The 14,879-nt window shown below is 44.1% G+C and overlaps 1 protein-coding gene across 1 annotated transcript; it reads left to right on the forward strand.

Moving 5' to 3' along the window:
• The first annotated feature begins 1,907 nt into the window (after positions 1–1,907).
• Positions 1,908–13,914, forward strand: LOC110486428 (caspase recruitment domain-containing protein 11). The gene is made up of 24 exons (XM_036942447.2): positions 1,908–2,267; positions 4,802–5,044; positions 5,546–5,683; positions 5,769–5,955; positions 6,274–6,412; positions 6,615–6,803; positions 6,910–7,029; positions 7,216–7,341; positions 7,681–7,851; positions 8,048–8,146; positions 8,701–8,737; positions 9,378–9,415; positions 9,690–9,778; positions 9,977–10,023; positions 10,141–10,261; positions 10,406–10,583; positions 10,683–10,806; positions 10,987–11,227; positions 11,452–11,518; positions 11,604–11,706; positions 11,814–11,972; positions 12,148–12,260; positions 13,235–13,350; positions 13,496–13,914. The coding sequence occupies exons 1-24, from the start codon at positions 2,261–2,263 to the stop codon at positions 13,701–13,703; spliced, it is 3,060 nt and encodes a 1,019-aa protein (XP_036798342.2). The 5' UTR covers positions 1,908–2,260; the 3' UTR covers positions 13,704–13,914.
• The last annotated feature ends 965 nt before the right edge of the window (positions 13,915–14,879 follow it).

Here is a 14,879-nt window from a genome sequence, read left to right on the forward strand (position 1 = left end):
ATCAGCCTCTATCTGAGAGTTAATGGCTTTTGAAAGATGTCACTACCCAGCTGACTTATTTGAATCACAAATCACTCTGGGTGAATCCATTGAAAGAGAGCCCCTCCAACTTTTGAAAACAGTGCATAATGCCCAAAGAGAGCCTCCTCTGATGGGCTGAGGAATTTTCTCTCTGTATAGATGCATCCTATTTTTCTCTCTTCTTTGTTTTTCCTCTGACTTCTTTTTGTTTAAATAAAAAATTCCTAACACTGACACTCTGGAGCCTCCTTGGTGTTGTTGCATCTTTTGTGTTGATCTGAATCTAAAACAGGAACATGCATAATCTCTTCCACATCATATAGGGACAATTAGAGGAGAATAAATTGCAGAGCAAGATTAGAATTTACTCTTTTGTTCTTTGTTTTCCCCCCAAAAGTGAGGAAAGACACATTCTTTGTGGGGACAAAGGGTTGATTCTGCTGCAGCAGAGCCGACAGTGAGGCCCGAGTCAGAGATGGGGCCGTGGGTCTACTGGGTGAAGGCCAGTGTGGTTGTGCTGGACTGGGACAACGTATTCCACCACTGCAGCACTGGGCTCTGGGGCTCTCTCAATGCCCTCTCTGTTTCTGTCACCTCAGAAATGACAAGAATGATGTCCCCTCTGGGCCTGGCCTGTGGCCGCAGTGCTTCTGAATGTGAGAAGCAGGCGAGGGCTTTGAGAAAATATGAGAACGAAAGAGAGATGGGGAGGGGGGAGAGGACGTGCTAAAGTGGTTTCAAACATCTATTTCTGAACATTAAGGCGCCTCATTTATGTTTTTTTGTTTGTAGGCCCCATGGCTTTGGCTTCTGTGCTGTAGGCCCTTCTTCAGTCCAGCAGCTCTGAGACACTGGTCTGCTTGTTTATTCAGGGGAGGCCCAGGGGCCGAGGGTAGCTTGACATTTCCTTTCAGTGTGTCAAGAGAAAGACACATTCGTTTGTCAGGCACCCCATATTTCCTGTCTCACATTAAACCCACTATCAGTCTTAACTGTATGCAATAAGTGGGCTTAACTAAATCTCATTGCTAAGGTAGCAGCAGCCTTTCAAAAGCAATTACATAATATTGAAATGAAATGATGTGTCATTGTGTATCTAAGGCGTGTTCCCTCTATTGCAGACTGCTACAGTAGTTTAGGGAAACTGATTCAAGATTTTGTAGTAAAAGAGAGACCATGAATGAGTCAGTGGACCAGGCCAGGGTGAGTCACATGCTGGGCAAGAGCCCCAGGGTATGGCAATCTAACAAAATATAACATAGGACAAATTTGTCCATATATATTCAACAGAATTAATCAAATATGTAATAAAAATAACTGGTATTATTGGTGTGAGCAATGGAACTTCCAAAGATATTGACGAAAGAAAGACAAATTAAACTGAGCAACTTTGTAAAGCAGTGGGTGGATTGCTCCACCTTGTGGAAAAACCCTTCTCAAGCCCCTCTTCAAAAGCAGCTTTAACACCTAATTGCGTTTAAGGGAGTAAACTCTAAAAGTTCCACAGTGAAAATGACTGATCTTCATGATCTTAGATCTGTATGGCCTGTTGAAATGGAAGTTGTCCTCTAGCCTACTGATGGCTGGTTACATTTGAACTATGGTAGGCTTTCCTTTTTAACAACATTTGTTTAAAGTTAACCATACACTGTGTGCACAGGAATATCGATTTCCAAAGACCAAGAACACTTTATTGCAGGAAATTAGCTATAACGGTCAACTTTGGGCATGAAAATGGTCCAACTCCTCCGCTTTCTCAATTTTCAAACAGAAAATGTTTCCCTTGGGTTAACCAGAGATACAGTATTTGGGTTGACCTGGCTTTAACCTAAAGTAGCAGGCTTAAAAGAAAACGCCTGAGAGGAGTACCACATCCGGTTTTCAGCAGAAAATGAAGCCTATGTTGAATTAGTTGTTTCCCTGAAAACTGGATTCTTCCGGTTTTTGGAAACTTATCCTGGTTTGGTCATCTGGAATGATCAGGACAGTTGTGAACAATTGCTGATTGGTGGAATATGGTATGTGCAGGCAATTGTGAGGAGGCGGGACTGCAAAATTGGGGAGGAGTGTGATACTGCGTCCAAGGTACAACACAACCAGCTTCTCAACGCAATAGCATAGCCATACTGGAATAGTAGTTTACGTTTCTATGTAGTCATCCATACTGTTATGGTTGATCAAAATGAAAAGTGGAATATCTGTCTGAGGAGTTTGCTTACAACACGATCAATCCTTGACAATGAGTGGTAAGTGGGAAATTAAGATTTCTTCTTGTCATGTTTATTTTAAAAATTGATTTTACAGGTGACATTACATAATTTCTCACCTGACTTTTTCTGATAAAGTCAGATGAGTCAATCGGGGGTGAAAAGTTGCGGCACTGAATGACACTTCGCCCTCCTTATTGTCTTGTCAGTCACAGTTCTTTTTGGTATTGTAGTCTCCGTTTAAAAAATGTAGTAAATGTTCATATTGCCAAATAGTCTGAGGGGTGTTTATTTTTATTTTGAGATGTTGACACTGCTCTTGGAAAAAGTTGTTCTTGATAAAAAGCATCTCATGATATCTGTTTTCAAATGACTACATGAGTAGTCTGCATGTGCAAACGAGAGATGACAGGAAAAGATTCCACAGGACACAGATGTGTCTCGACCTGTCTGTCTGTTCGCGAGGGGGGCGTGGTTATGGAGCACTTACTTACCCCTCATTTAAAACATATATAATGTGGCTTCATAGTTCTGCAGAAAAAGGACACAGCACCTTAAATTGGAAAAAATATATTTTGGTTATTGAACTACAGTAAGTGAAGGGGATTTACACCCGGTAATGGAATTACGGTAACGGAATTAGATCATGGGTCCCTGATCTGTACTACTAAACGTCTTGAGAGTCTCAATTGAACGTGTTTTTTCTTAGTCCAGGGAGTTGGCACAACTGCTCCTCAGTAGTTGAGGAGGTCTTTGTCTGCTATCGCAGTAGGTTTTTAAGTGTGCGATATGAATCACACCAGTGTTTGCATTCTTGAGCTCTGAGACAGATTTAATGTCGTCCCTATCATTGTTTACGACCCACCAACCAACCTTGTGCGCAACACCAGGAGAAACTTGAGTCAATCATTGGTGCAGATAATGCACCATCAATTGTGCTCACAGTACTGGAAGTTAATCCTACAGCCTGGTATACAGTGCATTCGGAAAGTATTCAGACCCCTTGACATTTTGTTACATTATAGCCTTATTCTAAAATTGATTAAATATGTTTTCCCCCTCATCAATCTAAACAATACCCCATAATGGCAAAGCAAAAACAGGTTCTTAGAATTTTTTGCAAATGTATAAAAAAAGCTCTGTCAGGTTGGATGGGGAGCGTCACTGCACAGCTATTTTAAAGAACTTTCCAGAGATGTTCGATCGGGTTCAAGTCTGGACTCTGGGTGGGCCACTCAAGGACTTTCAGAGACTTGTCCCGAAGCCACTCCTGCCTTGTCTTGGCTGTGTGCTTGGGGTCGTTGTCCTGTTGGAAAATTAACCTTCAACCCAATCTGAGGTCCTGAGTTCTCTGGAGCAGGTTTTCATTGAGGATCTCTCTGTACTTTGCTCTGTTCATCTTTCTCTTGATCCTGACTATTCTTCCATTCCCTGCTGCTGAAAAACATCCCCACAGCATGATGCTGCCACCACCATGCTTCACCGTAGGGATGGTGCCAGGTTTCCTCCCGACGTGACACTTGGCATTCAGGCCAAAGAGTTCAATCTTGGTTTCATTAAACCAGATAACCTAGTTTCTCATGGTCAGAGTCCTTTAGGTGCCTTTTGGCATACTCCGAGTGGGCTGTCATGTGCCTTTTACTGAGGAGTGGCTTCCATCTGGCCACTCTAACATAAATGCCTGATTGGTGGAGTGCTGCAGAGATGATTGTCCTTCTGGAAGGTTCTCCCATCTCCACAGAGGACCTCTGGAGCTCTGTCAGAGTGACCATTGGCTTCTTGGTCACCCACCTGACCAAGGCCCTTCTCCCCCGATTGCTCAATTTTGCCGTGCGGCCAGCTCTAGGAAGAGTCTTGGTGGCTCCAAACTTTTTCCATTTAAGAATGATGGAGGCCACTGTGTTCTTGGGGACCTTCAATGCTACAGAATTCTTTTGGTATCCTTCCCCAGATCTGTGCCTCGACACAATCCTATCTCGGAACTCTACGGACAATTCCTTCGATGTCATGGCTTGGTTTTTGCTCTGACATGCACTGTCAACTGTGGGACCTTATATAGACAGGTGTTTCTTTCCAAATCATGTCCAATCAATTGAATTTACCACAGGCGGACTCCAATCAAGTTTTAGAAACATCTCAGGATGCACCTGAGCTCAATTTTGAGTATCATAGCAAAGGGTCTGAATACTTACGTAAATAAGGTATTTCTGTTTTTTAGCAAACATTTCCAAAACCTGTTTTCACGTTGTGGGGTATTGTGTGTAGATTGCTGAGGAAAACAAATGAATTAATTTTAGAATAAGGCTGTAACGTAATAAAATGTGGGAAAAGTCAAGGGGTCTGAATACTTTCCGAATGTTCTGTAATGTATGTTAAATGCAAAATAATCCCATCCAGCTTTCATTGGAGCACAGCCAGAAAAGTAAATCCTTCTGCTCCTTCTCACAATGCAGCAGACAATTGCCAAAAACTGTATTATCAAAATAGTTTGAGCCTGTTCTCTTTAAAAACACAGAATAACTTTGGCTCCTCTTTCAAACCAGTCCTGTATTAACTTGCTTCCTCTGTACCAGGCATCACAGTATTGGTGAAGGATTATGACACAGGACAAGAAGAGGGGCAGCCGGTGTCCCCGTTCTCTGAGGAGTGCTGTGAGGAGCTGTGGGACCGGGTGGAGGGGGTGAGGCACAAGCTGACCCGCATCCTGAACCCAGCCAAGCTCACCCCCTACCTGAGGCAGTGCAAGGTCATCGACGAGCAGGATGAGGATGAGGTCCTCAACTCCACCCAGTACCCACTACGTATCAGCAAGGCTGGTGAGAGAGGGGGAGGTAGAGGGAATTGTTGGGAGCGAAAAAGAGAGGGAGAATGAGAGAGAAATGATGGAAGGGAATGAGAAGAGGCAGGGAGAGAGGGGGTAGGTCGGCCAGAATGAGGTAAGTAGGGGTTTGTGCCGTGTGAGAAAAATGTGTTTTTATAAGGATAGCAAGAGGGGAGTGAGAGACAGAGGGAGGGGAGACGGGTATGAGTAACGAGGCAGGAGATCAAGATGAAAGGAATGAAGGAGTGGCCACTAGCTAGGTAAAGGAGAGGGAGAGATAAAGGAGGAGGTAGACAGATGGGGAGTGAAAAAGACGGGAAGAGAAGAAGAAACAGAGAGATGAGGTTAGAGAGGTGACAAAAAATGACAAAGGGATTACCTGGAACGTGAGTAGCTTTCACACTTGTATCAGTACAGTACTTACAGTGTCTCCATCTTCAGGATGTATTGTCGTCTTCATCTTATAAACTTTAATGATGTCATCACTGTTAATCAGGACGTTTGATTGACATCCTGCATGGGCGGGGCCAGCGTGGCCTCCAGGCCTTCATGGAGTCTTTGGAGTTCTACCACCCCGAGCAATACACTCAGCTCACTGGACAACAGCCCACCCAGCGCTGCTCCATCATCTTGGGTGAGGATTTGTCCCCAAATATCCCCCTTCCACTCCTGTATGACCTGTGTTCCCCCATTTACCTCCACTGCTGTTTCCCCACCAGATGAGGAGGGTCCAGAGGGCCTGACTCAGTTCCTGCTGCTTGAGGTGCGTAAGCTGAGGGAGCAGCTGCGGGGGAGCCAAGTGTGTGAGCGCCGCCTGTCCCAGCGTTGCCGTGTGGCCGAGGAGGAGCGCAGCCGGGCTGAACGCAAGACACTGGACCTACGACATGACCGGCTGCAGATGGAGAGGTACATCACACGGAACCACATATACAGGGCTTAAAGCACTGTGAGACAAATTACAGTATGAGAAGCATTAAAGTTTGATTCATTGAACTTCACAGGTAAAACCACACAAACATCTGGTTGTTATCCACAGGGCCCAACAATGTGCACTACACCCAGGGTGAATGACAGTATTTAGACCGGAATTTGAAACATCGAGAATGATATACATAAACTACATTCATGATGAGCCATGATGATGGCTGTCATACATTTCTTTAATAGGGATGTACAGTTTCTATGTCCAGTGTACTGAGAGCTGGCTGAATGTGTCTCCCACAGGCTGCGTCAGGACTGGGAGGCAGGCAGCAGGGAGCTGGGCCGGCTGAAGGACAGACACCTGGAACAGGCTGTGAAATACTCTCGTGCCCTGGAGGATCAGGCCAAGGCCTCCGTACATGAGAGAGAGCTACTGGAACAGGTATAGAGAGGAGAGGGGGACAAGGGGTCTGATGGGTTGTTGAAGGAGAGGGAGTGTGACTGGGACAGAAGAAAGCAGCTGGAGAAAGATAAAAGGATGGATGGAATACATTTTTTGAAAGAGCTGTTGGGACATGCCTTTATAGGAAGCCTTTTCCCTGGTAGGATTCCCTTGTAATACTCTTACTCAACCTTTTCTACAGATGGAGCAGCTGAAGACCAGACTGATGGAGGCAGAGAAAGAGACTGACAGTAGTCCTGTCTCTATTGCGCCAGTCAGAAGGAACAGGAGTGTCACCCATCGGACGAACGACGCCCCCGCTGTTCCCGAGAAGAGGGAGAAGCCACTGCAGCACATTGACATTCAGAAGTCAGGTCACATTGAAACACAGGTAGAGCCACCACTCAGAGTGAATCTGATTCACCCTCTGAGTTTGTGATGTTTTCCCACTCCGACGGTGCTGCTCTAACTCTTGTATTGTTCCGTTTTGACCTCAGGCTCTGTTGGACATCCTGAAGCAGGACCGCAGGGAGGCAGCAGAGCAGAGACACGAGCTGTGTGGCCACATCGCCAGACTACAGGGAGAGCTGGAGAGCTCTGAGGATTTCAGGGACAAGGTGAGAGAGAGAAAGGGCCTATTCACACCATTCTGTCCCATTATTCACTCTCAGAAGTCACTGAGCTGGTGACAGTTTTTCAAGTTGTCTTTGTTCAGGCTTCATAAAGTGTTAAAACACACCTCTTGTATATCAACACAATTGTATTATTCTGTCTTTGATGGTATGGTGTGTTGTGTTGTGAAGCTGGAGTCTCAGTGTGAGCAGCTGCAGCTGAAGGTGAGGACTCTGCAGCTGGACTGGGAGACGGAACAGAAAAGGAGCATTTCCTACTTCAACCAGATTATGGAGCTGGAGAAGGAGAGGGACCAGGTCAGTAGGTCTGAGTAGGGATACGGGTTAGAATCAACAAATCAATGTACGGTAAGGTTTTTGTTTCTGTTGGTTTAAATAGTTCATGGCTGTTTGGACACTGAATGCACATGCACAGAGGAATGTTGAGGTCGGAGTGTTTGAGGCCTTTTTGCAGGATAATATAAGGCCTTTCTCTGTATAGTTGCACCATTACTCACCGTAATACATCATTTTTGTCTAGTCGCGCAGGTGTTTCCACTACTCAGTGTCTCTCCCACTCAGTGTCTGTCTGTCTCCTCATAACTCATCTCTCTGGCACCTTCTCTCCTCCTCCCTCTGATACTGTAAATCCTTCAGGCTCTGCGCAGTCGAGACAGCCTGCAGTTGGAGTATACTGACTGCCTATTGGACAAGAACCGCCTGCGTAAACGCATCGCAGAGCTTCAGGCCAATCTAGAGCAGCAGCAGAGAGAGCTGGAGAAAGAGAAGGACAGGAGCAGGGAGCAGAGTTCGCCCTGTATGCACTGTGTGAGTCTCAGCTACTGTATGTACACACATACTGTGTACATACACACTTTTTATTATACTTGCACAACACAAGTGTGTTTTCCCTATTCTGTCAGTTTCACACACTCACAAAAATATGATAATCAAATTACAGTGTGGACCTGTTAGCCTTCTCCTGTAGTCTTCTAATGTGATTGTCTCTCTGTCCCTCTCCTAGTCTCACCTGTCGCTGTGCAGCGAAGACCAGTGCTACGGGCCCTGCTGCTCCCTAGACCTCAGCCCTCTGCCCAACGGCACTCACCAGCTGCTCTGCAAGGTCAGAGTTCATCGCCATCTTATCATCTTCATTGGCAGCAGCTAGAATATTAGCAACGTTATAGTGTTACTATCAACAGCACCCACAACATTTATCTCTTCGTAATCATGTGATAGATAGTCCTTGAGGAGTGTGGCAGTGTTGCTGTCCAACCTGTCTTTTCATTTGACTCATTCACAGAGTTAAGTAGGTACCATTGAGCTGATCCTCATAATAATAATGATCATTTTACTTGGCATGTTTATTCATGGTCTACTTACAGAGAATATTATTTTTTAGATCAGGGTGAAGCAACTCATGTGTGCTAATTAGGTCACGTTGTTTTACATGGAGTTAGAAATATGATGTTTTATGTATTGTTTATTTCACTTTTGTTTTTTACCTACTTCACTTCTTTGGCAATGTTAATATATGTTTCCCATGACAATAAAGCCCCTTGAACTGAATTGATGTTGCCAGAGAGGAATTTGTGGAACTGTCAGCATGTTGGTACCTGTAGGATACCTTTCAGTGAACAGATGTTGATGATGTCTCTGTTTTCATTTCTGTGTCAGACTCCCTCTACAGACCAAACCCATGATCACTCCGAAGGTAAGCCTGTATTTCAATTCAAATCAAACGTTATTTGTCACATGCACCTAATACAACAGACCTGCAGTAAAATTCTTACTTACAAGCCCTTAACTAACAATGCAGTTTTAAGAAAAATACCAACAAAAATAAGAAATAAAAGTAACAAATAATTAAAGAGCAGCAGTAAAATAATAATAATAATAATAATAATAATAAATACAGGGGGTAGAGTTGAGATGAATGCAGTGGTTCCCAACCAGGGGTACTTGGCCTATACAAAGGGGTTACTTGAGAAGACTCATAAGACCATAGGCTTACTGGTAAATGCACACGAGGGGTACTTTAAGGGTACTCTGGGCAGAGCAAAATATACTTGGTGGTACAGTAACGGAAAAAGTTTGGGAACAACTGGATTAGGGGATTGGGGTTTTGCAAGGATAGCATTGAAGAAAAGAGCATTCCTGAGTTGATGTTTGCTTTATTTATTCTACATTTTTTACACCACGGTAGCTGACGAAGGATAACCCATGTATTTGACCTACTGTTTGAATAAGACATGGTAGAAATAGGCATGGCCAAAACAAATGTTTTTTTTACATTTTTTACAACTTTGAGGCTTTACAGGCTTAGACTTCTAAATCCTTTCTTTTGTCTGCAGGTTCCCGCTCAAACTCAGAGGAGAATCTCTTGACACCAGTGAGTTGTTACATTACTCCACAACACTTTGTGACATGCCAACATATCAAAGCATCATGTCTCATCTAGCATTCATCTGTATTATATTAACAAATGTATTTTTCTCACTGAACAGTGTAGCTGTGAATACACGCAGTATATGTGGATTGTTGAATAATTAATTCACTTTTTCAAGTTGTCAAGGAGACAATGAATAGGTTTAAATTGTGGGCCTGCATCGATGCTTTAGTCATTCTCTATTTCCCTTCTTGTTTGTGTCCTGTGTGTTTTACAGACAGTGGACAGTGAAAGGGATGTTAACAGGCTCTCCATCTTCCCCTTCCCTCCCTGCATGAACTCCATCAACCGCAGGGTCAACATAGAGTATGTCATACCCATAGAATTAGGAAATATAATTATTATTAATTTAATAGGATATCTATGGTCATACCATAGCAGATCAACTTTTACATTGTTTTCTGATATGGATATATCACTCTCTTAAATCCCATGTTATGCTGTACATGCATTTAAAACTAAATAAATGATGATAAACTCCTCTGTTTTCTTATCCCTTTACAGGTTTGACCTGGACTCCTGGGGCAGTGATGAGAATGAGAACCTCACAGGTTTGGTTCAGCTCAGTACATCCCTCCTGTCTGTCTAAGTCTGGAGCTACCTGTAATACCTGTAACTCCGGCTAAATTTAGATGTGTGCAGTGATGTCTCATTATGTTGTGTTTCAGGAGTCCAGAGTGAGGTCTCCCTGTCGAACTCCTGTAGCTCCCTGCATTCTCACCTCTTTCCCCCTGACCTCGTCAACCTGCCCCCTGTCCCGCCACACAAACCCAACTACAGCAGTCTCGGGTAGGTCTCCATCTCTGTGCTGCCTACATCAGGGCAGCTAATCCAACGTAGTGTAGGTACACATACTAACCATTCATGGTGTGAGATATAATATTAACTGTATACTGATAAGTGTAATTACAATCTCTCCACTTTCTCTTTCAGTTTCGTGCCCCTGTCCCCCGTACCTAGTCCCCCCACTACGCCCAAAAGAGGAAGAGGCAGCCTGGCAGATGACATCACCATCATTGGGGGCAACCGCACAGGCATCTTTGTTAGCAGCGTCAGAGCTGGTTCTCCTGCTGAGCAGTGTGGTCTGAAGGAGGGCAGTGAGTTACTGGAGGTGAGAAACAGAGGCATACAGACAGTTGGACAGGCAAACAGATAGTAGAAAAACAGCCACACAGGCCTGAGTATAGCTGTCTCTCTTCTCCCTGCCCAGCTGGAGAAGGTTCTGTTTGGTGGGGGCAGTGTGCTGATGGGCCAGTGCACTGGAGAGGTGGCCCACTTCTCTCTGCAGTGGTGGACAGAGCCCTCTTCTCTCAAACACCAGACCAACACAGAGGGTAAAGTTCTGAGACAGCTTTTACAGTTGTTTTCCTTGACTGATGTGCTTTTTCAGTACAGGACACCTTTATAGTGTATGGTCTTGGCCTTTATCCAGGCGTCAGACTGTTTATAGAACAAAAAAAGATAAAACAATAGAGTGTGTGTAACTAACTGCCCACCCCTTTTCCTCTTCTCAGCCTACTCCAAGTTATGTGCCCAGCTCCCTTCTCCTACCTTCCACGGTGCTGACTCCTTCTACGTGCGCGTCAACCTGGACCTGGACCCTCATAGCGACATGCCCTGTCTGGGGGTGCGCTGTGATGACATAATACACGTCACTGACACCCGTTACAATGGGAAGTACCAGTGGCGCTGCACCCTGGTGAACCCCCGCACAGCCAAGCCCTTGCAGGCAGGGGTCATGCCCAATTACAACAGGTAAGGGAGAGGTGCCATGTACTGTAATAATACCTTTGTGACAGAGTTCAAATTAATGGGTTATATAATGCAAGACATTTTAATAAGCATGAGAAGAAGATGAAACGTTCCATTAATCTATAACAGACAGTTGTGCAAATGTTTAGCTTTGTTAGACTGCACTCATAGACTGCATGGGACACGTAGTGATAAATGTGTATCCCCTAAATCTTTCTCTATCTCAGAGCCCAGCAGCTGTTATTGGTGAGGTTACGTACCATAGCCCTGGAGCAGAAGGATTTCAAGAAGAAAGTAAGTCTCCTCTTGTCCCTACTGTGTGTGAATCTCTGCTAACCAAGGGTAACCAGACTACTGATTCCTCCATTCCTCACTGTAGGTATCCAAGAAGGGCTCTGAGCGTGTGCGATTGGTCAAGGCTGTGTCCCCCAGCTGTCGTGGGATTGGTTCCACCCCACAGGTCCTTTACACACTCAGCAACCGTAAGCTCCTCCCATATGACTTTATTGATATTTTTGTTTGTAATTTGAAGACTATAGTAAGATAAAAATGCATGAACTTAAATGTGTGTGTATGTGTCTTTGCTCAGGTCACGAGGAGCACCTGATTCCTTACAGTATGGTCCAGCCAATACAGGTCAAGACCAAACGGCCTGTCATCTTCTCCCCCTCCCTACTCTCTCGTGGCCTCATAGAGAGACTGCTTCAGCCAGCAAAGTCTGGACTGGACTTCAACACCTGCCAACCAGGTACACACACACACACATGCAGACACGCACATGTTTATTTACACACTGTCACTACACACTCAAATTTCAGAAGCACTATGCTTGTTGTCCTTCTTGCATGGTCGGCTGTGTTTAAAAGTAATTACTTGTAGATATGTTGTCTCTCTACCGCTTCTCATGGAGTGATGTATTTCAGAGCCAATCCAGGCCACAGAGAGAAATGATAAGAGTGTTTTCCTGCTAGATGCTTCCACCCCAGAGCAGGCTCTTGGAATCAGTCTGCAGTCTATTCAGGATGTAATAAGCCAGGTATACACTCTTTCATTCATTCTCTCTCTCTCTCTCTCTTTCACACACAAACAAACAAACAAACAAACAAACACTTCCCATGGGGCAAAAACTGGTTGAGTCCATTTGTATTTTTTATTTAACCTTTATTTAACTAGGCAAGTCAGTCAAGAATAAATTCCTATTTACAATGGCGGCCTACCCCGGCCAAACCCTCCTCTAACCCGGACGACGCTGGGCCAATTGTGCACCACCCTATGGGACTCCCGATCACAGCCGGTTGTTATACAGCCTGTAACCAGGGTCTGTAGTGACGTCTCTAGCACTGAGATGCAGTGCCTTAGTCCGCTGTGGCACTTGGGAGACCCACAATGTTGCTTCCACGATATTTCAATGAAAAAATGTAATCAAATGTATTTATATAGCCCTTCGTACATCAGCTGATATCTCAAAATGCTGTACAGAAACCCCGCCTAAAACCCCAAACAGCAAGCAATGCAGGTGTAGAAGCAAGGTGGCTAGGAAAAACTCCCTAGGAAGAAACCTAGAGAGGAACCAGGCTATGAGGGGTGGCCAGTCCTCTTCTGGCTGTGCCGGGTGGAGATTATAACAGAACATGGCCAAGATGTTCAAATGTTCATAAATGACCAGCATGGTCAAATAATAATAATCACAGGCAGAACAGTTGAAACTGGAGCAGCAGCACGGCCAGACTACACTCAATCATATGACCCACTGAAGAGATGGGTTTTCAGTAAAGACTTAAAGGTTGAGACCGAGTTTGCGTCTCTTTTTTGCGTTATGTAATGATGTTTAATTGACGTGCAAAAGATTTTATCTAAATCCAATGACATGGTGACATTTTTTGTTGATTTCACATTGAATTCATGTTAGTTGACAACTACACCTAATGTAAATCAAAACTAGATGTTGAACTGATGTCTGTGCCCAGTGGGTTACCTCTCCCATATCGGTGTCTGTGTCTTGTCTCTCAGGACAAGCACTGTCTGTTGGAGCTGGGCCTGAGTAGTGTGGAGGGCCTTCTGAGGCAGGGGATCTACCCTATCGTCATTAATATCCGACCCAAGAACAAAAAACACAAGAAGCTAAAGTAGGTGCCTGACTGACTATCTGTATTTGTGTGTGTTTACAAGACACTTTTAGATCATAAGTTATTCTATTTTTGTAGGTGTATGTTCTCTAATCCAATTTATAAACAGTAGTTACAAAGTCTATCTATTTTGCCCCATTGACAGGAAGTTGCTGACCGGGCGAGGGGAGGATGGCGTGATGCAGGAGGTGTGTCAGGCGGACGAGCAGCAGCTGGAGACCCTGCCCCTGCTCTACCACACTTTGGAATCCAGCACCTGGAGCTGCACCGAGGATCTGCTTCTCGCCATACGCAATGTCATCCACAGCCAGCAGAAGGCACTGCTGTGGGTTGAGTTGGAAAGGCTCCAATAGATCCCAATGTTATCGCCCAGTTTTATTGTTGTACTTAGCTAAATTTGATACAATTATAGATACCTAGTTCTACCACTGTAAATGTGAAGTTTCATGTTCATATGATGAATTTAACCTTACAAGCTCAGTAGTAACGTGTCTTTATGTTTTAATGTTGTATTTCTTGTCTACCTATGCTAAACATCAGCATTAAACAACCTTCATTAGTTAACAGAGCATATTTTTTCATTCTTGAATAATTTATAATAATACATGGAATTTGTATAGCGCTTTTCTAACACCCAAAGACAATAATATTAGTAGTTAGGGTTTGCCTACATTTGCCTTTGGTCACTAGTCACAATACAATAGCTTTTGAAAGTTATTCTAAAAATAAAGTGCATAAACTGCTTTATGGTTAGGAAAAACTTTGGCCTTTAGAATGTTGCTTTCAATACAACTGGAAACTCGGAAAAAACTAGAGCTTAAAGGCGCTGCATGTCAATACGTCGTCTGCATTGACCATACAGCATTTACTGCAATGCGGTATCCGCAAAAGTCAGCGCAAACATATTTTTGGGCGCTTTGCAGAGCAGCCCAGAGCTGTTATGAAGGTAGTTGTCAAGAAAGTGCGTTTGTGTATATCTAGGAACTCCCCCATCTACTGTTAACCAATCAACCCTCCACTCACTTTGACCTCTGCATGCCTCTGGAGACTCCGAAATTGCGTCACACCATCCATACTTAGACCACATTTAGGATCAAGCATGATGATACAGCAGAGGTATAATAATCCCCAATATTTGGAACCAAGGACTGATCACCCCAATCCACAAAAGTGGAGACAAATTTGACACCAATAACTACCGTGGAATATGCGTCAACAGTAACCTTGGGAAAATCCTCTGCATTATCATTAACAGCAGACTCGTACATTTCCTCAATGAAAACAATGTACTGAGCAAATGTCAAATTGGCTTTTTACCAAATTACCGTACAGCAGACCATGTATTCACCCTGCACACCCTAATTGACAACCAAACAAACCAAAACAAAGGCAAAGTCTTCTCATGTTTTGTTGATTTCAAAAAAGCCTTCGACTCAATTTGGCATGAGGGTCTACTATACAAATTGATGGAAAGTGGTGTTGGGGGTAAAACATACGACATTATAAAATCCATGTACACAAACAAGTGT

This window comes from Oncorhynchus mykiss, chromosome 13 (assembly GCF_057628025.1).
Source record: "Oncorhynchus mykiss isolate SJ-2025 chromosome 13, ASM5762802v1, whole genome shotgun sequence".
Classification (NCBI taxonomy): domain Eukaryota; kingdom Metazoa; phylum Chordata; class Actinopteri; order Salmoniformes; family Salmonidae; genus Oncorhynchus; species Oncorhynchus mykiss.

What these genes read in the sequence shown, in the direction of transcription:
- LOC110486428 (XM_036942447.2), top strand. An exon ending in TGAGAATGAGAACCTCACAG is followed by an intron (nt 10,024 to 10,140) that starts GTTTGGTTCAGC and finishes GTTGTGTTTCAG; the next exon opens with GAGTCCAGAGTGAGGTCTCC. An exon ending in CTTCAACACCTGCCAACCAG is followed by an intron (nt 11,973 to 12,147) that starts GTACACACACAC and finishes GATGTATTTCAG; the next exon opens with AGCCAATCCAGGCCACAGAG.